The sequence below is a fragment of the Mus caroli genome, chromosome 1 (genome assembly GCF_900094665.2).
Source record: "Mus caroli chromosome 1, CAROLI_EIJ_v1.1, whole genome shotgun sequence".
Classification (NCBI taxonomy): domain Eukaryota; kingdom Metazoa; phylum Chordata; class Mammalia; order Rodentia; family Muridae; genus Mus; species Mus caroli.
The window spans coordinates 168,762,991-168,789,137 of record NC_034570.1 but is presented as its reverse complement, the minus strand read 5'-3'; the positions used below and the strand labels follow the sequence as shown (position 1 = coordinate 168,789,137).

At 47.2% G+C, this 26,147-nt stretch overlaps 1 protein-coding gene and 1 long non-coding RNA gene across 8 annotated transcripts in view; one reads left to right on the top strand and one right to left on the bottom strand.

The window, feature by feature from the left end:
* The window catches only part of Kif26b (kinesin family member 26B), a 396,540-nt gene that overhangs the window by 9,321 nt on the left and 361,072 nt on the right, over nt 1–26,147 (bottom strand). For all 7 annotated transcript variants that reach the window (XM_021161225.2, XM_029479369.1, XM_029479373.1 and 4 more), the window contains 2 exons: nt 10,332–10,494; nt 6,012–9,426 (listed from right to left, as the gene is read on the bottom strand). In XM_021161225.2, coding sequence (XP_021016884.1) covers nt 6,012–9,426; nt 10,332–10,494 — 3,578 coding nt within the window. The remainder of the gene's footprint in view (nt 1–6,011; nt 9,427–10,331; nt 10,495–26,147) is intronic.
* Nucleotides 6,574–25,401, top strand: LOC110293409. The gene is made up of 2 exons (XR_002377796.1): nt 6,574–7,482; nt 23,321–25,401. It is a non-coding gene; the product is annotated as an uncharacterized LOC110293409 (long non-coding RNA).

The window sequence follows — 26,147 nt, the reverse complement described above, 5'->3', positions numbered from 1 at the left end:
TGTCCAACTAAGTTTGTGTCATGAGTGGGCCAGGATTGGTTTAAGAAATTTATCTCTTGTACTTATTTTCTTTGGTATGTTTGCATATATGTGTATGTAAGCATGGACATGCTTGTGTGTGTGTGGGGGGTACACACGTATGTGTTTGTGCACATGTTTGTGCATGCACAAGGAGGCCTGAAATCAACCTCAGATGTTACTCTTCAGGTACCACCCACCCTGTGTTTTTTGAGACAGGATCTCTCACTGGCTTGGAACTCTCCAAGTAGGCTGGACTGACTGGCCAGGAAGCCCAAGCCAAGGCCTCCTGGATGACTGAGGATAGCAACTATACAGTCAGTTACAATGGTCTGACCAAACTTTTCAATCCTCTAGATCAGTGGGCCTCAACCTGTGGACTGGGACCTCTTTGAGGGTCAAAGGACATTTTCACAGGGGTCATCTAAGACCACCTGAAAACACAGACATTTATATTACAATTCATAACACTAGCAAAATTACAGTTATGAAATAGCAACAAAAATGATTGTTTGGTTGGAGGTCACCACAACATGAGGACCTGTATTAAAGGATCCCAGCATTAGGAAGATTGAGGACCACTGCTCTAGATGGAGAGGCAGAGCTTTGCTAGGGCTCACTCAGTTCCCTCCTGACATAGCCTGGCCCACTTCATATCCTCTGTGATTCTCACTCTGTCCTCAAGGCCCTGGCATTGTCTGCTCTATCACCTCTAGAGATCTAATCTAGAAAGCTTCCTGTGTCATAGGGAAGTCGCTTTCTCATCTTCTCTTGACCATATGTTCAAGAAGATTTTCACCCTGGTCTTTCTCTTCTATGGGTAGGTTCATTCACCACGGTTTCTCTCTTCTGTGACCAGGTCCTCTCGCCCTGTCCCTTTCTCTCTGTATCTAGGTTGAGTCTCTTAGAAGCACTATGGCAACCTCCAGCTCCCTTCCCATGTTTCCAAGAAACAGCCACTATGATTCTTGATCTCATTACAACAAAATCAGGCCACACCCCTGAGAACCAGATCATCATCAGAGCCAGTCTGGGGCACTTCCAGTTCATTGAGGGTCCTTAGTCACAGACACCTGTGTAGTGCTGAGAAATGGGGTATAATTCACAACAGGCAGCCAATTGGGCTGGCCTATCAAATGTCAATGTTTACTCAACAGTAAGAGAAGGAAGGATAGTGTTTGGTACACAATAAGAACAAAACCAACCAACAGACAACCAAAAACCAGCAGACTAGAGTACACTTAAAACTATATTTAAAACACTTATCACCAATAGGGCAAAATATGCTAAAGCTCTAGATAAGAAACAGGAGCCACATTTTCAGGCTATACTGCCAGCCACCAATTACCAATCAAAGAATCAATCAGTGATACCTAGTGGCACCCTGCACCTTCTCAGTGCTGGATACCAAGCAGGTATTGCAGAAGTCTATGGCTAGGCTGGCCCTGGCATGAGTGTAGCTTAGAACCAACGTGGCTTCTCTTCAGGCAGCCTCTCCCTCTAGCCCAAGTTTTCCAGATGCTGGTAGCAGCTAGCCAAACTCCCTGCAATGGGAATGAACTACCTTCAGAGCAAGGACCCTGTCAATTCTCAGACTTCCCCATCAAACAAAGAGAAGGCAAGCAAGGGCAAGAAGGTGCAAGGGTAACCCACAGTACAATGCAAGGGATCAGATAGTGAGATAAAAAGGACCTGAGAGAGTGAAGTGTAATTCAGAGGGATGTGGCAGGGTTAAGCATGGGGGCTTGGTTGGTGCAGTGATGATTTATATTCTGTTAGCAACTTAGATGCCTACTGGCTGGGAAGACACTACTCCCCACCCAGCCAGGGTATCACCACTCTAACTCAGAGCTCTAGGCTGCACAGTTTTGTGTTGCCTACCACAGAGGGCTGGCTAGGAACTGTAGAGAATCAATGAAAATCTACTCACAGAAGGTCCTCTTGAGAGTCTGTAATGACTCCATTGCTGACTCCGCTATATCATGTGCTCTCAGTAGAGTCCTACAATGCTATATAGAATGCATCTTGTGTTCTTGTTATATTTCCCACATGCCCAAGGGATAACATCACCCAGCTTTACATTTTCTAGGCTCTCACTGTGCTCGCTGAACATTCCCTCTGAATGAACCCCAATATGAATGAACCCCACTTTGAATAAACCCCAGATGGGCCATGCTGCTCCAAACCTGGGCTCCCATGATTTATTTTCTCAGCCTCCAAAGCCTGTATGAGCAGCAGCATCCTTCAGGGCCAGGCCTTTCCCCCACAGCCTTCTGCAGTTGCTTTGATTTGCAGGACCTTGTCTATGGTACAAAGCATCCTTGTGCTGGCTGCATTATGGGCTCAGCCACATGGCAGTATGTCTCTGTTTATTGTCCTCTCTCTGGATATTTCACACTTCTCATGGTTGTCTTAAACTCTGTGATGCTGCCCCTCCTACCATAAGTATGGGGATGCCTGATCAATGGCCAACAATTGCTGCAGTTTTGATTATGGATGTTTTATCAATGTTTTAAAGGTGTGGTCTGCAGAGTGACACTGGTGGGAGGTGGTGGAACCTTTGGGTGGTGGGACATAGTGGGAAGTCTGGGTCACTGGGCCCATGACTTTGAATGGAACTATGAGAATCTAGCTTTATTCCCTCTTTCCACTCCCAATCATCATTTCATCATTGCTCTACTACACATGCCTTGCTGGGTGTGCTGCCTCACTACTGGCCCCAAAGCAACAAGGTCAACTGACCATGACTGAGCCCAGGAGCTAAAGCCTTCTTCCTTCTCCTTCTCCTGCTTCTGCTTCCTCCATCTCCTCCTCCTCCTCCTCTTCCTCCTCCTCCTCCTCCTCCTCTTCCTCCTCCTCCTCCTCTTTGTTTGTTTTTTTGAGACAGGGTTTCTCCATGTAGCCCTGGCTGTCATGAAACTAGCTCTATATACCAGGCTAAGTTTGAACTCAGTGCTCCACCTGCCTCTGCCTCCCCAGTGCTGGGGTTAAAGACCTGTGCCACCACCACCTAGCACCTTACTTCTTTCTAAGTTGATCATCTCAGGCATCCTTTTATAGTAATAAAAAAATTGACTAATACAACAACCTACAATAAAGTTTATTCACACGGGGTTTTCCTATGGAAAGGATGTCATACGATTACTTTTGGTTTCATAATAATAATGTGCCCAGCAGAAGGACCCTGGCCATTATCTATCAAACTCCTGTACATAAGAAAATTGAGGCTCAGAAAGGCTAATTAAAGTCAAATAGCTCATGACCCCAAGCTTAATCTTTCCACTATAGCATGCGGTAAGCCCAAGTCCATTCAACAGCATGGAACTATAGGCAGTGGCTTGTATGGTGGCGACATCCAGAGACGTGTGATCTCTCTGCTGTTACATATACATCACATGGAATCTGAGAGTTCACAGTTATTTCCCAGCGACACAATTATAATTCTTTTTCAGTCAGAAAGCAACTAAATCATTACAATTCTCCAAACGCAAAACAATCACAGATGAAACATAACTGCCTACCCTGCAGTTCTAAATCCCAGACGTCTCCTATGACTGAGGACTGGCCGGCTAGGTAGGAAATTCCTTTGAGGAAGCCTTATGGCTTCTTTTAAAGAAGTTGTTTGTGATTTATGTTGATCACGTCTGACGGCCAGCATTTCTCTTAATAATAATCATAAATAAGGCAGACAAGGTCACCTAACCTGAAATGAGCAAGTCTTCCCTGCGGTATCTATCACAGAGCTCTCGGTCTATGGTGGCTGCGGTGGCTGCGCACAGAGGTCTGATGCTCAGGACACTCCATATTAAATCCCGTCTCCAGTACCTTCCCTGGCATTTTTATGACACACCATTTTCCTTCAATAGCCTTCTAAGAGGAGTCCCTCAGAGGGCAGCAGTTATGACTGGAGTTAGCCCTGAGCAAGGACATGTGTGGAGCCTGCTACCTCTCTCCGAGCTGTCTGTCATTCTCCACACTGTTGTTCTCTCTTCCCATCCATTCCGTGGCTTCCCTGCTTCACTCCAAACCGACACATTAAGGAGCCTTGACTAGAAAGTTGAAGATGGTGGAAGAATAAAGTAGCTGGGTAGCGACACATTAAATTAGAAAACAGAAGCCCTCCACCAGAAAAGTGTGAGCGGGCCTTTAAGCAAATGCTACACTGTTCTCTGGGCTTTGAAGACCGACACGGAGTAGACAGTAATGACAATGCCTGTCAATCAAGTACTGGGAAGGCCAGCACAGTTATTTTCCATGAAGGCTGATGTACATAAGGTATTTAGTTATTTTCAGTAACTAACATCAGTACATTTCAGGACCCCTGGCCTAGGGAATAGGTCACAGTGCCTGCCCTGACACACTGGGAAGCTTGTCACTTTTACCTCCTTCTAGGGGCTGGGACAGGAGGTGTGTGTCTTCTGAAAAGCCTGTTCCAAGACAGGGATGAAATAAGACAGATTAGAAATGCACAGCTAGGAAGTGCAGATGCCAGTGTGGCAGTAGCCACAACAGTGCCGGAGCTTGCCCGGAATGGAGTGTCCTCGCTGAAGCCTTGTGCTGTGATCTGCAGTGCACCGCACAGATGGATGGACCTCTTATATCACGGCAGATGGGGATGGGAAACCACAAGCTTAGGTAGTCCCCGGAGATTGAATTCTTTGATCCAAGGAAGACAAATGGTTTATGATGGACATTGCTCTCAGCCCTTATGTGGGCTGGTCCATTGCAGAGCTCGGTGTGTGTGTGTGTGTGTGTGTGTGTGTGTGTGTGTGTGTGTGTGTGTGTGTCACAGCTGGCAGGAAACAGGCAAAAGCAACCCCATGGCAGATTGTAAAGGCCCAAGGATGGTTCCTGCAGCAGCTGCTGGGGGAGAGGGACCCGTTTCTGCATGTCACCTCATCTCTTGATCCTGACTAGGCTGATGGCATTGACATGCAGGGCAAAGGATTCAGAGCTCTCAATTGCAGAGCCCGGCTGTGCATGGAAGATGGTAGACATCCAGGCAAGGCTAGGCCAGCAGGGCATTCTGTTCTGCTGCCCTCACTCAAAGGAGTGCAGAAGTGTACACAGGGCAATTGATTTGATTTTATTAAGAAAAACAAAAAACAAAAGTTCTTGCACTAAAGAACTTATAGGGACCCTTTCTTTAGTATCTAGTGAAGAATGACATTTTAGATAAAATTCTCATGGCATCTATATTATTCTTAGTACCCATGCCTCTTGTCTCTACCCACTTTCTTCTCTCTGTCTTTTAAATTCGCCTGCTCCATGGTATCTGGGCCACCCGCTCTGACCTTGGTCTTCTTTTTGCCCAACATAACTTACTATCACATGCCTACCCCAAATTCCAAGGAACTTATCAGTAGTTCAGGCATGAGGTATTGGGCATATGTACCTTCTGACCCCATATTTCTGGAGATGGTCAAGTCCCCCTACACACAGGTAGGCAGCATGGTGCATGGCATATATTGCCTAACACTTGGGGAGAGGCACTGCAGGACCCACTGGGGGGGTGTCTATAACTGTCACCAATGTGTTTGGGGTAGGAATGGAGAAAGGCTATCTCCCATCCCACTTTCCATGAGACGAAGTGACCTATGTCCCTGAGGGCAGTTTCCAGGGTCTTGGATGCCACCAGCTCCACATATAGGCGTCTGTAGCTACTAGGTCAGAAGGGTTGGGGGTCTGACTGATCCCAAACAGACCCTGGGCAGTATTCTCAGCCTTTGAATGGCAGTGTGAAGGCAGAGATAAGGGAAAATGGAGGAAGCAAGGGCCAGCTTTCTGTCTGGCACCTCCACAGCGAGCATCTCCTGGCATCAAGTAAAAAGTCTCTGGGGGTTACGTCCTCAGCCAAGGTCTCTGGTATCAGGACACTGAGGAAAGTGAGCACAAGACCCCAGATCTAGTATCTAGCCCACCCCCATGGTTGGTTGAGAACAGAAGCCTGATGCCTCTGTCCCCCACCCCCCCAAGCCATGCCAGGTACCCACCTGAATTGGACCTTTTCTTTTGGTTCTTGAGACTCCTGCATCTCCCTCCCACGGAGCTGCTGTTCTCGCTCATGGAGTCCTGGGCCGAGGATGCACTGCCAGTAGCCTCGCTGTCTCTCATCATGCTCTCGTAGCCACTGCTGCCTCCACTGTGGTAGAAGAGGGCAGTCTTCCCCATGGCGGGTGGCAGCTCCCCGCTCAGGACACTGCTGTTATCACTACCATGCCCGCTGCTGCAGCGGTGCGGCTTCCTCGGAGGGGTGATCTTGCTGTAGGGCGAGGGCAGCAGGTGGGTGGCTGCGGGCTTGTCCTCAGAAGGAGCCCCACTGCGCTCTTCCACCTCTGCCCGCATCTGTGCACCCCTCGGGCCCGCACTGCCCTGGAGTAGCTCCGAAATGCGCCCGTTGACCGCTCTTAGCGGCAGTTTGGAAGCCAGCCCAGAGCCCCGGTTCCTGCTGAGCGACTGGGTGGACCAGGACATGTGTTTCCCACTGGGTGGTAGGTTGGAGCTCTGGCCCACAGACTGTGGCAGGGACTTGGTGGAGAAGCTGAGGGTTTTGGTGGTGGAGGTGGACAGGCTGCTGCGGGATTTAGGACTGGCCAGCAGGAGTTTGCTCACTGCCGAGATCTTAGACTGGCTGGCCTTGGGAGAGGCCCCTGTGGACTGAGTGATGCCACAGCTGGGTGGTGAGGCTCCAGTGCTGCGACCCAGGCTCCTCCCAGTGCGGGGCATGGTACTATCTTTGCCGGCATGCATGCGGGAGCTCACGGACGACAGGCTTTCGGCCCTCTCCAACGACAAGCATTCATAGTGGCTGACTGTTGTCCTGCCAAGAGAGTTGCTTCTGCTGGCCAGCTGCTCCAGCTTGGCGCTGAAGAGCTTACTGCTGCTACTGGCATCCTTAGTCTTGCCGTTGGACTCATCAGGGAAGCAAGCCAAGAAGGTAGCTGGCTGGTTCAGGGGGCTGCTGGTGTTGCTGCTGCCACCACTGTGTTGAGGGCTGGCCCTGTTCTTCTGGTCCAAGCTAGACTTGCGGACAGGAGGCAGAGGCGGGGTCCCTTTGGGCCTTGCCAGGACGCAATGCTTGGGTGAAGCGACTTTCCTCTCTAGGGTTGTCTTCGAGGATGGGATGCCCGAAGCAGCACTGAAGCCATTGCTGTCTGCCAGGCAGTGGTAGAAGCTGTCCAGCTCCTCGTGCCTGTCGGCTTTCTGAAATGCCCTTGGGAGGCTGCTTGACTTTAGGTTTCGGTTGACATGGAGGGGACTTTGGGCCACCAAGCCAGGCAGGGCCATCTCACAGCCATCCACGACCCTCCTAACGTTGTCAGTCACTTGAAAGGTGGCTGCCTCTGAGCTGCTGCTGCTCAGCCTGTTGCCTGAGCTGGGCCTGCCATCCAGTTCCTGCTCTGACTTACCTTCAGTCTTCTGGGAGCTTGGGACCGGCTCACACTTAGCCCCTTCCTCGCTGGAGTAAACGTTCTCCCTTTTCACCTCTTCTTCTCGTTTAAGCCAAGGATCCTCAAATTTCATCTCCCTCCTTGTACTGGGTTCCTTGCTTTCCTGGGACTGGGATGCTTTGGGGCTCACCTTTGGGGTGGCAGTGGAGGACTCAGGCTCTTGCACGTTTCGGGGGCTCATGGCAATGCAGGGGTAAACGGTGATGTTGGTCTTCATGGGGATGTACCCTTCGCAGCTGCTCAGGCTGGCTGTGTTGGAGATGGTGACCATGGCCTTGCCTACTGTTGAGATTTTGCAGCCTTTGATGGGAGTGGCTTTGTTGCCAGACTCTTCACCCATCTCAGATAAGATGAGCAGGTTGTCAGGGCCCACCTCGGGCTTCTCTCTGCACACCACTGCTGTGTTCTGGATGCTGCTGACAAACTCCGAGGCTGGGGGTTCTGCCATGGCTTCCCCATGCCCAAAGCACGTCTGGGCTATGAAGCTGTGGCATGACTGCTCACCATCGCTGCCCGCGCTCATCTCACTCAGCCAGGAGCTGATGGAGGAACGCCGGCTGCCCGCATCCCGAGCCTTCTCATCCAGGCCCAGCTTCGGGAGCGGCAGGAACTGCGTGATGCTCACTTCGGAGACGGGGGCCATGCTGGAGTAGCATTCCAGATCCTCGCTGATGCTGCTGATGATGCTGACGGGCCGGGAGCCCGAGGCCAGGGCCTGCACGGAGCAGTCACTGTTGAAGCTGATTATGCTGGTAGGGCGTCCACTGTCGAGCACCCCGCTGATGGTCAGCTCCTCCACCAGTGTGAAGACCAACTCATCCTCACCATTCAGCTCCAGGGGCTGTTGCACAGTCACCATTGTGGTGCTCAGAATCTCCTTCTTGGAGTCCGCAGGAGGGCCTTCCTGGTCCTCACCATCAACTAGAGTTCCGGGAAACCCTTCACTCCCAGCAGACATGGATTTCTTCAAAACCTGGGGACTCATTCCAACCGGGGGAGTGCGCACATCGGGCTGAAGCAAGGACTCACTGGAGACCATGCCAGAGTCCTTGCTCAGGGAAGGTGGTGGGGCAGAGGAGGGCAGGACCCCCTTCTGGGTGTAGACTTTGCACCTCTGAGAGGGAGAACTGGGAGGTTTGTACTCTGAGGTCTTGGACAGACTGGCAATGCCTAGCCTCGGGGAGCCCATGGGTCTGGGCTTGCCTTCCACGAAGCCACATGAGTTCAGACTCTCCCGGCTGCTCTGGAGACTGGGGCTCTGTGTGAGCTGGGAGGTACTATGCTGGCTACTGCTGCCCGGGATGCTCCGTGGCGAGGCTGGACTGGGGCTGCTGCTGCGTGTCACAGTAGGGGCAGGGGACCGATTCCGCTGTGCCTTGGAGGCTGGAAGCTCTGTGCCTTCCCTCTCGGTCAGTTGGCCATTGTCTGACCCGTTATCTTCCTTTTCAGACTCAGAGGGTGTGTCTGGCCCCACTGCTTGGCTTAAAGGAGCACATCTGCCAGCCTGCTCCGACCCGAACTGGATGGGCAGCTCTTCGAAGGGAAACTTACTGGGCTCTTCGCTGCCATCTATGCAATCTAGTCTTTCCTGCAGCTCAGCAAACGTATTGCACTTCAGACAGTCCCTTTCTGACTTGCTGGCTGCAGCCTCTGCTGCCTCCCCCGGCCGGCTGTCACCTCTGGTCTTCTGTAGGGCTGGCACAATGGGCACAAAGTCTGGGGGCCCCTCATTGTCAGTGAGTTCCTTGTCAGACAGGGCTGTGCCATTGGGCCCGATGTAGATGACGGTGTCGCAGGACTGCTCACTGCTGGAGGAGTAGTCAGGATCACTGGACAGTGGGGCGAGGGGGAATTCTGGATCCACCGGAGCCCGGGCATGGAAGGGTCTCAGCTGGGTGGGCCTGCGCATTCTGCCTTCCTCACAGGAGCTTTCTCCCCCCGAGGAGCTTGATGTGTACTGCAATGTGGACAAGAGAATTATTAATGGGGAGTCCTTCTGAGATAGCCTTCCCTCCTAGGAAGCCTGTGTCATACTGCAGGCCCAAGCTGCTGACTGGCGCTAGGGTCTTGAAGACCAGCCTGTGGAGGGGCTGGTACTCACTGGACTGCCAGAATACCTTCCTGTCCTATTCCCTGGGTATAATTCCCATTTGCACACTAATGTATCAGTCTGCTTGGGAAAGGCAGCGACCTATCCAGATCCCACCTGACTTCCTCAAGACTATTCCCCTGCCTCAGAACACTGGTCATGAAGCCTTGCCTTTTTATATACATAAAAGGAGTATACAAAGGAGAAAGAAAGGGAAGTCTCAAGTATTGAGTTGGCTCAGAAATGTGATTTTCTCAAACACTGATGCCATTTGACTACAACCCTGGCTTTGCTTCTGCCCAAGGAAGTCAGCCTACTGACATGTGCCAACACAATGCAGACACAAGGTCACTGACACAAGAACCCACCGGCTGCAGGCTCCTGGGCATGCAGGGGTGGCAGAACTGCATGGCAGGGAGGGGTGAGGTATTAGCCATCCTTTCTGGAGCCAGATTGCTGGCTGCATACCTCACCTCTGTGACCATGGAGGAGCCTGATTCCTTCCTACCCCTGGGACATTTTTTATCTTATAGCGGCAATCTACTAAAGTGGTCTCTGTCAGCGGTCAGGGTGGGTAACCCGTGACAGCATCAACCATGAAAAGGACACTCAACTTTCTCCCGCGTTGTTGGAGGGCTTTCCTGTTCTGAGACTGGGGCTGCAGCAGCCACGTTTGCACAGTCCTTGGTGTTCAGAGAATGGCGAGACTGATTGCCTCTTTGTGATTTTGTTCTTGTCCCCAATGCATTCTCCCTCCCATTAAGAACCCTTACCTTGGTCTTCTTCTTCTTCATCCTTAAGACTCTCGACGCGATCTGGATGGTGGACAGGGTCTCCGCATAGCTGCTGGCTGCGGCCGAGATGTGTGCGATCATGGTGGTGCGACAGTTCACATTCCCCAGAGACTCCCTCAGAAGCATGGTGAGCTTGCTCTCCCTGCCAAACAAAGTGGATTAAGGCTGCATTAGTGGGCCATGCCTCATGCTGGCTGTCAGGGCAGGACTTCAGGTTTGCATGTGGCTATTTGGTTGTGGGTGGTGTTTTCTTCCTCTTTTTTTTTTTTTTTTTTTAATGGCATACTAATTAGCATTGCTTTGCAGCATGGGGCTATTTGCAGTTGGCAGCTGAGCAAGTGCTTCTAACTCCAAGGATGGGATTCATGCAAACACCTCCCTTGGCACTTCTGTCCTGGCCGCGATGGGCTATTCTAGTGTATCTGTTTGTGTGCATATGACATAGCACATAATGAGGCCTGGGAATAGAAACAAGGAGAAGGGATCAGGAGAAAATGGCTTTGTGACCAGCAATCTGGCATGCTATCTGCACACATAGCCCTTCTCAGCGAGTTTCTGCACACAGGGCAATCCCTGTAATAGAGACAGCATGCTATGAACCTGCACTGAAGTCCCACGTGTTTACAACACATGGGAAATCCCCCTTATAGCACAGAGGCATGCTACTGCCATTGTTTCTCAACCCTGCCATTGCAGCCCGTAACACCTAAGGAAAAGACGTTGGTATTACTGATAAGCAGAGAAAGACGGACACGGCCCAAATAGTCACTTAGCAACAGGAAGCAGAACTTTCCAGAAAGGCTCCCCCTGGGAACTTTGCAGTTGCTATGTGGAACCACTATCCTGGTTAGTGATAACAAGGCCCAGGGCACCTCTGATGGTTTCTAGGCTCTTTAAGAATTGACCTGAAGGAATGGCTCATAGTCCTTGCTCTGTCCTTGCTCTAATGAGATCCTGCCATGTTTTTTTTAAAGGGTTCTGCTCCTCGAATTCTCCCCATGCAGGCACCTGCTGGGTGAAATACGTCTCCTCCCTGGAGCACCCCAGCCGAGGCTGGGAGAACCTCTGGCTGCATTTCATGCTCAGATGATGTGTTTCAATTTCAGACTGTCCTTCTCAAGTCCAAGTCCCTGCAGAATCCCCTGGAGAGGGACCATCAGCTCAACAGACTTCATGTGAGATGCTGGTCACTGCCAGCAGAGATTTTTTTTTTCTCATGTGACTTATGTCTGGCTTCAGGGAAGAAAGATGGCAGTTTTTGTTTTTGTTTTTTTTTCCTACCTGGGACCAATTAAGGTGCTCATTTGGGAATGATGGGCTAGTGTCTTCCAGTTTCAGAGAAAATTGTAAATATACCAGGGCAAAAGAATCAGGAGATAGAAGTGGTAAAAGAAAGGGGAGGAAGTGTGGGGGTATCTGATCATATTTAACTCCCCTCAAAGTATACTCTGCAGGGATGTCTCAGGAAGGGGGCTGGGGGCCAGTCTTGACTTAGCAAAGATAGTTTACTGAGTGAACCACAGGAAGTGGAAGATAGATTCTGTTTGGATTAGGCTGTGGCCATATGCAGTCAACTCTTATAATTCATGATAGTTACACACTATAAAGTACCCATAAACAGCAATTTATGGGATCCTGCGGCATGGCTGGCAGAGGGAAACACAAAGTTAGAATTCCTGTGAACCTTTCTGGGAAAATGACAGTTTGGTCAAATGTCAATGGGTTACCCTGTTTTAGGTAACTTTTCTATTCAAAGTCATCTGGGATTTTAAAAAAAAATGATGTTTATATAATATTTCTTTATGATAAAATACTGCCAAGAGTGTTCAATGGTTTCCCGGTCTTGAGAGATAGGACAGCAGAGGCCTCTGACCTTCAGTCTCAGAGTGGCACGGTTCATCACTTTCTTCTTTAATTGTGCAGCAGCTGATGAGTCTTCATATTCAGCTTGCTCATCTAGTCACAGCTGTGAACTGTAGATGCGACCTTCCCCATTTTGGGAGTGGCCTCACTTACTGTAGGCAAATCCTTCTCCCCTGTGGTTGTATCATGTGATGGCTGCATAGGCATTGAACCTGCAGCCAGTAGCCCACGAGCTCACGCCTGAACGAAGCTTAGCTAACTCTCATGTTTTCTCTACGAGGCACAGAGCTGCCCCTTTGTGCCTCTTCTCACTAGAAAGCACTTCCGTACCATGCCGGGGAATCGTTTCAAACAGTGAAATCATGGGCAGAAAGCATAAAAAATTCAAAAGCACCGAAGCCAAGAGCACGTGAGGCGGTGCTCAACCTGTCACACTTCAGCGGGGGACATGTGTGTCAGGGACTCAAAAATTTCCTCCACTCTGTGCACTGTCCTTAAATCACCATAAAAGCATCAGGAATATTGGCTTGGAGATTACAAAGAAATTTTATCTAGCAGGAAATGTACAACTATGGGATCTGCAAATCCGCCCCCTCCAGCTGACTCGACCATAAAGTTCCTTGTGGGAAGTCTTGCTAATCGATGCACACGGCCAAAGGCACACACTTCCGGCTCTCTGTGTGACTCTGTGTAAGTCTTTAGGAAAAGATCCCAAACCAAATGACAACGATACAACATTCCACCAGTCTGCTGTCTGGTATGCTCCTCACCATCCACATGTGTGACACAGTTGTAGACAAATATTTGTGGCTTTTGGAAATGGAGTCCGTACGCTTGGAAGAAGCCACGACATGTGTGTTGCTTGGCAACTGATGTTTTCTGCAGTCTCGTGGAAAGAAAGTCGGCAGAGTCGCTAGCCAGATGGACACAGGTCTCTAATCGCAGGGGAGTGAGGCAGAAAAGCTTAGGAAGCTGTGGCTTTTTCAGCCTCGTGGGGATGTTTTGACTCTACACAAAGGCGACTGAGAAGGCCGGTGAGAGAAGGGTAGCAAAGGCTGCCAGCTGCAGGCTGCGCTGAGCATTCTGAAGGCAACTCAAGGTTCCAAAGAGATTTTAGGATGATCGTCACCACCAAATCAATACTGAGGATGCATGAAGAGAGGCATGGAGCCCCAGGATCAGGCTAGCTAGAGAGAGTGAAGATGCAAGGTCCTGTGGCTCTGGAGGACTTGTTAGTTAGCAGCAGGAAGGGCACGCAATGAGGCAGAACTGAGCATACCTGAGAAGAAACCATATCACTCATCCATGTAGCATCTTTTAGGAACACATGGTCCAGCTCCTGCTTATCCCGACCATGTAGACTTATTGAAATGACTAAGATAAAGCAATCTTGTTTGGATCAAAATGTGGAAAACTCTCAGCTCCTCCTGTACCATGCCTTCCTGGATGTCACCATACTCCCACCTTGATGATAATGGACTGAACCTCTGAACCTGTAAGCCAGCCCCAATTAAATATTGTCCTTTATAAGACTCGCCTTGGTCATGGTGTCTGCTCACAGCAGTCAAACCCTAACTAAGACACCACTGAATATGCCTTGGTTTCTACAATATTCTTTAATCTGTATTTGATGGATAGCTGTCTATGGGGCTCCTGAATCTTTTTAGATGTTATGAAACAAAGTCAATCCCACAGAAACTGGCAAAGAGAGAAAATACTTGGCTTTAGAAATCACTGGAGCACCAGGCCCTGACCACAGCCACAGCTCACACCACTTCTGGCCACATACAGAAGTGGTCTGCCCTCGAAAAGGAGCTGCTTGGCTGTCCGTGTCCACTGAGCTAATTAGCTTATTAGGGAGCACAGCTGCTCAGTTAAGGAACATTTGTGGAGCGCTGGCTGACACAGGTAAGAGCCACTGATGGGCTACAGTGAAGGAGCCTGGGATTTGAGCAGGGAAATTGCCCTGTACAACTCCAACATGACAGCCATTAGTAAAAGGTAACACCAACTGTGTGAACAAGATGGCTGACTAAGTAACCCTACTACAGGAACCCTGAAAGACAGCCAAAGTCACAAGTAGACAACTATACTTTGATTTAAAAACAAACTAACTAACTAAACCAAATGAGTGTTCCAGAGCACAGACATTCAGGGCAACCCTGTAGTAAGGGGAACCGCATGTCTGGCCTCAGCATCCCTGCCTAGGACTCTAGTTGAGATCAGCTTAGACATAGGGGCAGGCACTCCTTCCTGTGGGGAAGGTAGTTAGAAGGACCGTGGCCACAACAGTTACCAACTTGCTCACCTGAAGAAGAGCCCTGTGGTCCTTATAGGCACTGCTAAACTACTGTGGAGTGGGTTGGCCTGATGCTGTTTGTATCCTATTGTTAACACTGGTTCCTCAAGAAAGGTTGCCTCCAATGGGCAGACCATCAGGTACACAGGGGCCATGCGAACCTTTTCCCCTGAGACTGAGCAGTGGAGGAGAAAGGTGGGACTGGAGGGTGGAGAGGAGTGGCAGGGAAAGAGGGAAGGAGAGAGGATGGAGGAAGAGGAGGAGAAGCCACGATAGACCAGAATATCATGATCAAGAGAAACAACCAATATCAAGGGGTCTTATAACTGTGGAATAAGTTAGCATAGCCCTAGATCTGCCCAATCTAGGCATATGGCTTATAATTAAAATATCTGGGTTGTGTGTCTTTTATATGGGCTTATTAGGGTTAAAAATTCCAGCAACACTACTGAGCTACTCCAGAGAGGAAGTCAGCACTGTGAGCCCCATCCTGAGCTCCTTCCCTCCAGGCCAAACAGGTGTAGCACCCAGCTTCCCTGGAACTGATCAGAACCCTGAAGTATGAGCTGTCAAAGCCACTCTACCATGCTGGATGGTGGAGTCACCGTTGTCCTGATTGTTGGCTCCTGGGCTTCAAGCCACAGCTCTGTGCTTGCTGGGGTACAGTCAATACACCATCATTCCAGGGTTTAGTGATACAACAATGTGGTCTCATCCTGGGTCTGAGATGCTACTGTGCAGTATTGACTTTGGATCCCAAATTAGAGCTGTGCCTGGAATCAGGCCACTGTTGTACACTGTGCATCCTAGCCCGATCAGCATCACGACAGCAGCCCAGCGCTCTAGGACGAAGCTGCTGGGTGTGCTTTGGAATCATCAACCAGCTTTGTGGACAGTGTACACCTAATTATGCCTCAGAGAGTAAGCCATGCTCCAAGTCCCAGGTATTATTATAGGTTTGTGGGACCCTGAGTTCAGAGCTGTGGTTCTATAGGCCTCCGAACACCCTCAGTCTGGGACCTCAAGCCATTGCAACCACTTACAGGTCATATCAGACCTGATACTGTGACTCCTCATTTTAGGAAAAATAACAACACACAAGCAAATTTGTGGAGATTAATATGTGCCCAAACAACTAAGGGGCCAAATTACATGAAATGGAAGATAGAAAAATATCTAGAAAGTGGAAATAGTGAAAAACCTTCACGGGATTCCCATGAAAGCAACACCAAGAGCCCTTCTTACAGCAATGGACAACCCTGCCCCCAGATCCCTGCCCCCAGCACCAGCCTGACATGGCACCTCAAGGAAGAAGAAGAGGGGAAAACTCCATAGTTGGGGTGGGAGTTCAGGGAAGAAAGGAAAGAGTAAACTTTGGGGCAGAAATAAGTTAGAGACTAGAAAGGTTACAGGATAAAAAAATATATTGTGTTAACATCTATAAACAAATGCAGAAAACCCTCAATTATATTGTAGAGAGAGGAGAAGAAAAACAAGAAAAAAGGAGATTAAAATAGTAGTTAAAATCTCTTAACAAAGGAAGACCCAGGACTGGGTGGCTTCAGAGCTAAACTCTAAGATCTCAAAGAGAAAATGATGCTAATACCTCTTCAACGCTTCCAAAACTTAAGTTGCAAGGAAGATCTTCTGCAAATAACAGTTGTTACTTTAAACCAGGCAAAGACACTAAGGAAAGCTATAGCTATCATCTCTGATAAACAGTGATGTAAAATCCTTTGGTGAGGCATTAGTCAGTTGAATTCAGTGCAAACTTTATACACTATGATCAAGAGAGATTTGTCTCTGGCATGCAAAGCTGCTATGACCTATGCAAGTCAATCAATGAGACAGTCCATTAATAGACCAAAGTAGGAAATTATCGCCATTCTCCTAATTAGACAAGAAAACCCATCCTGTAAAATCCAACATAACTTTTTTTAGTTATAAAAACTCTCAGGGACTGGACACACCTTTAACTTGATGGCTGTGCTCGGGAGAGCATCCCCAACAAAGCAGTGGAGCTGACCCTTATGGCCAAGGTATTGGTGAGCAGTCCCTGGGGGCTTGAGTGTGGGAGAGCAGACCCTGCCTCGCCTGCTATGAGTGGTGTGGGTGCAGAGGTGATGCCCTCGCCCCTTGCCACCCTTGGCAGTTGGGAGAGCTGCCCCAGGGTCATGGGAGCAGGATTACTATCCCTGCCCCTCGCCTGCTCCAGTACTTGAGAAAGCGGGTCTTGCACCTCACCCGAGCCTCACAGTAGAGCTGGCCCTAGGTGGAGAGGGTGCAGATGAGCTGGCCCTCGTCTGCCAAGAGATGGAGAGGATCCAGGAGTGTTGTTCCCCAACACCTATGGCAGTGTGGAAAGCTGGCCCCAAAGTCATGAGCACAGGAGAGCTAGCCCTGCCTCTCACTGGCTATAGAACTTGAGAGAATGGGCCCTGCACTTATACCAACTAGCATGCCTACCAAAGCATGGAGTTGCTCAGCAAACTGCTCACATTCCACAGGAACCTTCTGTTCTTTACTTATTTAATATCCCATTCCTTCTCATAGCTGTAAGATAAGATGGTACTCTGTGATTGCCAAGAGGTAGAACCTAAATTACTCTAGATATCATATATCTACAGTCTGCTCAGAGCATCAATCACTCCACAGCCCTGGCACCCAGGTACTACCTCAGAAATTTGAAAGACAATCCATATACTCAGAATCAGTACGTAAATAGTTTACCAACTCCAGAATACAACCATGGGTCAAGATGGAAAACATATTGATATAAGCAAAAAGAAATAGAGTCAAAAGGATTCTTGGAGGGTGGTCTTTGCATTTCCTAAGAAAAGGATCACCATGGTGATGGATGCCGTGCTTTGTGTATCGATTTTCAACTGGGGCGGGGGGTGGGGTGGGGAGGGGGGCTTACTATCTTTGCAGTGCAGCCTGTATATTTTCAGATAGCCTTATTAGAAGTTTTTTCCTTATGTTTGACTTCAGTCTTCACAACATCAACTGAAGGTCACTAGCTCTGTCCTCTGGGCTCATACAGGGTAAAAACAAGCCCATTGCTCACATTTTTAGACACACCTATGTCTTTCCTGAGGGCTCTGTTGCTTAAGCACACTCAGTTTTCTTCCTGTTGCTCTTTCAGATGTTTGGTTGGTCACTGAAGCTCACAATAAGCCCTTCCCTATCATGCAACTGTGTGTGTTTGTGTGTGTGTGTGCACATATGTGCATGTGTGTGTATGTCTATGTGTGATTGTGTGACTAGGTGTGTTCATATGTGTTGTGTATATTTCTGTGTGTGATTGTGTGTCTGTGTGTGTGTGCATGTACATGTGTGTGTGTGTGTGTATGACTGTGTGACTAGGTGTGTGTACACATGTGTGCATGTGTGTATGTCTGTGTGTGATTATATGTGTATGTCTATGTGAGTGTGTGTGAGTGTGACTGTGTGTATGTGTGTGACTGTGTGTATATCTATATGTGTGTGCACGTGTATGTATATCTTTGTGTGAATGTGTGTGTGTGAGCTGGTATGTGCCTGTTCGTGTGTGCGTGTGTGTGCATGTGTGTGCAGGTGTGTGCATGTGTGTGTATGTTTACACATGTGCACTGAATGTGTAAGGTGATTTCCTCAGTTCTCCACCTTATTTTGGGGACAGGGTCTCTTGCTAAAACCTGAATCTCACTGACTTATCTCTCCTCGATGGCCAGTGATGGCCAGGATCTGTGTCTCTCTACTCCCTTCATCCTGGGAGTGATGGGTCCAGATGCTGCTGCTGGGCCACATGGGGACTGGGGATCTGAACTCAGGGCTTCATGCCTTTGCAACAAACTCTTTATTGACTGAGCCATATCCCCTACTCCCCAGTCACCCAATTTATCATCTCTGATAAATTTATTCTCTGCATACACTTATGTAGCAAATAATTCAGCTTCGCCTCTCAAAAGAGCTTCCCTTTGCTGTGAGCTTTGGGAGATAAACCCTGTGATAGCCATTAAGACCATTTTTGTTTAGAATGGAGGGTGTTCATATCAGATTTTTGGGTAACATGAACCTGATCAACTACAAGGTTTAAGATCATGGCTTTGGGCCATGAGGTATCATTGCTCTGGGACTGGGGTCAACCATGTGGAAAGCTGCTCTATCTAGCCACAGTAATAGTTGTAGATGTCATAGTTCATGCCAACACTGCTGGTTCAGTGCATATTTCACATGCACATGTTGGGACAGTGACATGTCCAGCAGTTACTGGAACCTTCCTAGACCCTACTTCACTCACATATCTCCTCGGAGGGTTGATTAGAGGCCACAGCCTTCTCATGTGATAAGCATTTTAAAAAACCTCTTTATAGATTCTTTGTGAATTTCACACCATGCACCCAAGCTCATGCACCTCCTTGTCCTTTCATTTCTACCCTCCTCCCTTGCAGCCTCCCCCACCAATGACAACAAAAAATAAAAATAAGGAAAATTTTAAAATAAAAAAATAAAACAAACAAACAAAAACCAAACATTTCTCCATGTAAGCTGTAGTGTGTCACAGTGTGTCGCACAGTGCACCCTTCTGTCCCCACTTCTTTACTTGCAAATGTTCATTGCAATGAGTCCTTGGTCTGGTTCAAGGCCTCTGGCTTCTGCTACACCATCAATACTGGATCCTCACTGGTCCAGGATATCTCTAGGATATCCTGCACGCCTTTAATCCCAGCACTCGGGAGGCAGAGGCAGGCGGATTTCTGAGTTCGAGGCCAGCCTGGTCTACAAAGTGAGTTCCAGGACAGCCAGGGCTACACAGAGAAACCCTGTCTTGGAAACAACAACAACAACAACAACAACAACAACAACAAAACCCTGTGTTATGCAGATCCTGCAACTTTGGTCCTGCAGAACCGGCCCCTTCATGCAATCTAGCAGTTCATGAATACTTTTACTGTGCTCTGGAAGTCCTTCTACTGAATGATGGTGTTTTGGGGTACCTGCTAACCACACAGTTGGCACCAGAAGTGTGGTGCAGACTCTTCTAAATCTCCTATATCCTTGAACCCAAATAACCAGAAATCTTGGGCAGAACAGCATCCTGGGGACTGTGCCCTCAAACCTTAAAACTCTCTCAGGCTTTTCTCAGCTCTTCTAACAAGACTGTAAGAACCTTCACAATGGGAACTGTGTTTAGCCTGTATTTATCCAGCCAATACATATGACTTAACAGCTTTAGGGCAGAACAGAAAAGACTACATTCATTAATATTCACTTCAGCATAACCAGGAACTAGGATTGTCATCACATTAAAGAAAAAGAGCCCTCAAAAAAAAAAAAAAAAAGATAGCCAAGAGAACAAATTAGTAGACCAATAGAATAAAAGGCATATATACAGCTGTCCCTTGAGTCAGTGAACTGCCCAAAACCTCATATTTTAACAAAGCAAGGGATGCTATGAAGGTGGTGCTTAGTGATTCAACAGTAAGACCTTCAGCATGCATCACGCATACAAACTGGTCTGAAATAGATGAAAGATTGTTAATCAGTCCAGATCAAAAGCACCAATGTCAATACCCCCACCACAGCTAGATATAACTACTGTCTTGACAATTTCCCATTAGCTTTTCACTTCCTTTAAAATCTTATTGAGTCCAAGAAGTCTTACTATCATTAATCATCAAAGCTTTGCTACAGCCATTTTTACAGTCCTGACACTTGTGAGCTAGCCTCTGCAATGCTCTATGGCTGTTTAATCACGGGGCGGGACTAGGGAGCATCTCCATTATGCCAAAGTGTGGCCATCGCACGTCTTCAGAGTAAAGATGAGATCACTGTACTCTTTGGCAACTTTGCTTCCTTTCGAGTTTCCATCATTCTTGGGTCAGGAGTACATGTTCATCTTAATGTCAGAGACCTCTGATGGTATTCAAACTGGACTTATGGGCTGATGAGGCATAAAAATAAAGTCAGGAACCGCGTTGTCATGGTAACCTGGAAGCACTTCCCTGATTCTATTCGCCCCTGTCCGTGCCCTCGGACTTTCACAGAATTCTTGAGAAAAGAGAAAAATAAGACTACAAATGGAATCTTAGATGCAGTGAAATCCGATTTCACCCAGTATCTTTTCTCAGGTCTCCCTACCATCTTGATTGCTGCCTTGTCCCATCCTTAGTTATAAGCTTATGTGTCTGGAATAGTTTTATTCTTTTGCTTTCCTTTGAGCTTCAGTATTGGTTTCAGGTAGCAAATGCGTACGAAGCATGTATTGGATGTGGCGTTTGATAGGGCCTCTTTTTTTTTTTTAACCTTACTCCATGATCTCCCCTTTCAGAGTTGACATCACAGCTAGGTGGGGTTGGTAGAGGGCTGGGGAGATGACAGTTGACAGAGTAGCTTCCTAGGCAAACACAAGGACCTGAGTTTGGATCTCAGCCCCCTCACCTTCTCCTCCCCTGCCAATAAAAGCATCAGGCACTGTGGTCTGCATCTGCAATTTAAGTACCGGTGACGCAAACAGGTGGGTACCTGGGATCACTGGCCAGCCATTGTAGCTAATCAATGACCTCTTGGCTCAATGAGAGACTCTGTTTCAAAATATAAGCTAGCCAGTGATTGAGGAGGACAGCTAAGGCTGACCTCTGTGCTCCCACCCCTCCAGCACCTGCCCCTACACACACACACACACACACACACACACACACACACACACACAGAGACAGAAGTAATCCCAGGCACAGGACGAATGGCAGCTGGTTTACTTTGTAGCTCCAGAAACTCATGTGAGTCCCTTTCCTGCACATTCCTTGGAAAGAGCTAAAAGGGGTTGAACAGGATAGTCAAGGCATCTAGGCATGTGGCTACATTAGATTAGAATCACGACTATTTTTAGTTTTCAGAGTCAACTTATCTCATTCTGATTTCTACATATAATCAGCAGAGAACACGTGGCTAAGAATCCCAGGAGTCTTCATCTGCGAATGCTTGACCCTAGTCTGACCTCCCCCACACTAACCAAGGAGATCTCTTCACTCTGCCCCATCAGGCTGCACCTCCCTGGGCTTTCCCTATGCTATTAAAAACAAAAAGAAACATATTAACAGTGAGAGAGGGCAGTGATCAGTGACACATCCTATCAGGAAGGACTCAGCCCAGTCTCTGTGTCTGTGTGCATGTGTTTGTATGAGTGTGCACGTGCATATGTGTGTATGTGTGGTGTGTACATGTGTATATGTGGATCTGTAAGAGTGTGTATATGTGCACCTGGGCATGTATATGTATGTGTATGTGTACATGACAGAACACAGGGTTTCACAGGTACTAGCAAAGCTCTTATCCACTGAACTAAGCCCCAAAGGCCCACAAATGGCCTCTCTATGTCTTCAGCCTTGGAAGGCTTTCAGGAGTTCGTATGACATTCAGGGTTGGAGTGAGCCTTGTCTTGTCTCTCTGGCCTGGCTCCTGACCAGTGTCCTTTGTAGCACTTGGTTTGGGATTATGTTTATGGGACAGCTGTGACATCCTGCTGCCATAAAGCCTATCACTTTCTCACATTCTTATGTAAAACTGACTCGTTCACCTTTTTCCAATCCACTGTGACGTGGTATTTTATTGAGGTTTCATTTGCACTTCTCTGGTGACCAGTGCAATTACATATGCTTTCGTGTGCTCATTGGCCATTTTCATGTCTTCTACAGAGAAACTTCTGTTAAAGTTCTTTGTCCACTGTTTAAGTGCTTCTGTTGTTGTGTTGTAGGACAACTTTAAAAGTTCTAAATATTAAACAGGGTCCCACTATGAAATCATAGACGGTTTGAAACTCACTATGTAGACCAGACTGACACTGAAATCATAAAGATTCATGTGCCTCTGCCTCCTGAGTGCTGGGATTAAAAGTGTGCGCCACCGTGCCTGGCCTTCTCTGAAAACAGACACAATAGTTGGTTGTTTTCAATCTCTTGGTGATATCTTTTGATGTATAGGAGATTCTTCATTTTTACATAACACTTTTTTTTAGACACAGATCTTAATTTTTTTTTTTTTTTTGTATCTGTGGCTCACAACCCTTCCAATATGTAGTTTTGCTGCAACAAGCTTGCCAATTAGAGTGGCTAAGGATGTGCAAGTGACAATTGCTCAATATGGTCTTTATTACTTAGAGGCCACTCCCAGTTATAGCCCAAGAACTGTGAAAGACCATTTTCCCATACATGCATGCTATGGACTTTCCTGTCTACGTTTCTTTTGAGACAGGGTAGAATTTAAATTTCAGTAGGTGATGAGGGCAGTGATTGTTGCAGTGGTTTCTGGGTATTGTGTGGTTTAGAGAAACAAGATCCCAGGGTTCTCACATGATGGGCCAAATGCACTGCCATGAAGAACAGGCCTCAGTAATTGGAGGGAATTGAAAGGAAACTGGGTTGAAGACTAGTTTCCACCACAGGTACAAGTGTGAGGAAAGATGGAACACAGAGGCGACCATTCACACACTTTAATAACTTCAGAGAGTGCCTCAGAAACTTTAATGAGGGATACAGGAAGGAATGAGACCTTTTTAAGAAAATGTATTGTGTTATAAGAGTACATTTCCCTGTGGTTCTAGTTTTGCTTGGTCATAAGATAGGCTACCATTGTGGGGGCTTTACGTTTGGTTAACATTAGGTTAGGAGTAGTCATTTGTATCTGGGCTGGGCTTCTATGTCCGGGGCACAGTGGTCCTGTTCCATCCACGGTGCCAAAGTCAGTTATTTGAGTTTAAAATACAGAATAAATGTGATTTGAGTTCAGGGTCTAATATACTCTTGTCTTTCCTTTCTATTCTTTCCAGAGTCCAGCATAGAATCCAGAGCCATGTAAGTGCTAAGTAAGGGCTCCGCCCCTGTTCCTCATTCCCAGGTTCCCTGAAGAAGCCTTAATCTCAAAGCCCTGCTGACTGGATCCACAGAATAGGAGTTAAATGCACCTCCCTTCCTCAGGTCCTTTTGTTTGGTTGGGTTTGGTTTTGATTTTGTTTTGTTTTGTTTTGGGAGGGGGTTGGTTTCCCAGTTAAAAGTCAATGCTTTTCTGTAGCATCATGAAGAGCCTACACTGTGGGATGGCAGATGTCCCAAATACCATAGAAGATGCTGGATTCTTACAGAATGAGGGCAAAGGTCTGTTCTTTCCATATCCAGGCCTAGCATGGGGTCTAACATAGTTATCTTCCTATAAACATTCAAGCAAGTATCTAATGGTTAAACTTATCCATTAAGAGAAGACTTCACCCCATGAAACTGCGTAAATCCATAACATCTAAGTCTTAGAATCTAAGATAACTTTTTTCTGTTGTTGTCTGAAGGATCCGGTGTCATAAGAAAACCAACTGAACTGGGGTTCCAGTGAGTACCGCTCCTACAAAGCTTAGTCTCTTCTGTCTGTGTGAGAGCAGACCAGCTCTCTCAGTCTCCAGAGCAAGCTGGCCTGCCTGGGTCCACACATATCACAGTCCTCAATGGCATATTACAGGAAGGACATTTACATGCAGGGTGTCATCTTAAGGAGTGGGCACAACAGTGTCCCCAAAGAGAAACCAATAGACCCACTATGTGATCTTAATCTGATGGCAAGGTTCTGGTCAGCTCATCAATACAATGTGATGTGTACATGTTATGAACTCTTGGCTATTCCTAGGTAGATATCCAGATATGAAGTTCACAAGACCTACTGAGGTGTATCAGTTTGTCTTGGCTAGAAGGGGCTGGTCAAACTTGTTGGCATAGTCTAACACCTTAGACATAGATAATATAAATATGTGTCCCAGAAAGGGTGGCAAATACCATTCTGGCTTAGAGCTAAATATAAAGGGAGCCTCCTGTGTGGTGGGATTTAGGGTTCAAAGCTTTTCTATTTTATGTTGCTAAGTGAGTATGTGCTGAGTGTGTAGTGTCCACACAGGCCAGGTCAGGGTAACAAATCCCCTGGAGTTGGACTTAAAGGAGGTTGAAGGTCACCAGTATGGGTGCTAGGAAGTGAACTCAGGCCTTTTGGAAGAGATGCAAGCAAGTACTCTTAACTGCTGAACTACTCCAGCCCATGGCAGGATTTTGGAAGACCTTGTTTAAAAGCTCCAAAGGGCCCTGTTCTTAGTCCCTTGCACTGGCATACAGAATGTCCTGTTTAGACACAGGTAGTTTGAGAGTCATTTGTTCTGCAAGCATGCATTTATAACCTGAGATACTATTGGCTCTCTACCTGCCCTGGAAATACAAACACATGTGAGACAGACAGGATCATAGTATGGACCCTATATGTCCTGGGATGCCCAGAAGTCTTGGTTTTGTATTATCTTGTGCCCCATCTGTTTATGAGAGTCTGGATTTCTTCTCACTTGCCATTACAAGACTTTCACCAAAATAGGATGGGTGGTATGGGTGGACCTTCTGGCTCGCTACCTATATGCATGGTGTGTGGTAAACAGGAGGCCATACTTTACAGTACGAGTTCTGCTAAACTGAGAAATACCTTCTGTTGAGTGTCTTTCTAGATGATACCCTCACACAACTAATAACTGTGCTAAGATCAGTTCTACCAGAGAAGCATGAGCTTTTGTTATAAAAATTCATTAGATTCCATCGGAATGCAACTGAACAACAAAGTCTATGTGAGGAAGATCGGCAGGATCTTAAATCTCAGGGAGCACACAGTTCTCTCTTTGCTTCCTGTCACTAGTTGGACTTGAAAAGTATTTGAGACTTTAAAGAGTAAAACGGAATAGCACAAAATTGCTTATAGTAGGCAGCTTTATAGTGGACAAAACAAAGCAGTCTTCATGACTCAAATCTGAGTGTTAAAGTTTTAGAAACAAGTCTTCTAAATTAGAATTGAATTTTTTTCAAACTAAATTGTAATCGGTAATGAAGTGCTCAATAATTGAAAGAAAAAAACTCCTCCGGCTTTGAGGCTGGTAATGAATTGCAATTATTAAAGACAAAGCCTGGAAACAGAGGACCCTGGGATACAAAGGACAAGAGTTCAAGCCACATGAAGGATTAAACACAAGAAATTCTGTAGCTCTTTTTTCTTTTCTGAAAACTGATGTATTGATTGTTTCTTACTTGAAAAAAAATGTATCCCACTGAAACAAATATACTATAGATCGTAGGGCACATAGATTTCTAGTGTGCCAAGAGAAAGGAAAGTTGCAGTTATCAAAATACACAGATAATTTTATATGTTATCACACAAAAATCATGGTGGCCTTAAGATAACTGTTGAAAAATACAGCATTAGGGAAAACAGCACTGCCATGATTACATTTCAGAGACTATAACAAAAATACTGGGGGTAATCAACTTAAAGGGTTGAAAGGTTTATTTAGACTCACAGTTTCAGAGTTTTCAGTCCACAGCCCATTGGCCTTGTTGGCCTGTGGTAAGATCAAATATTTGTGTGTGAGGAAGCAAGGTTGATCACCCTTTGGGAGCCAGGAAGCAAGAGGTAGTGATGGAAGACAGAGCCCCAGTATCCCCCTCAAGTGCACTCTCCAATGACCTAACTTCCTCCCACTAGCCTCCATCTGGTAAAGGTCCCGCTACCATTAGCACTGTGGCCTGGGACCAAGCCTTTCACACATGGGTCTTTCAGGGACACAGACATTGCAAAATCCTAGTCAGGTA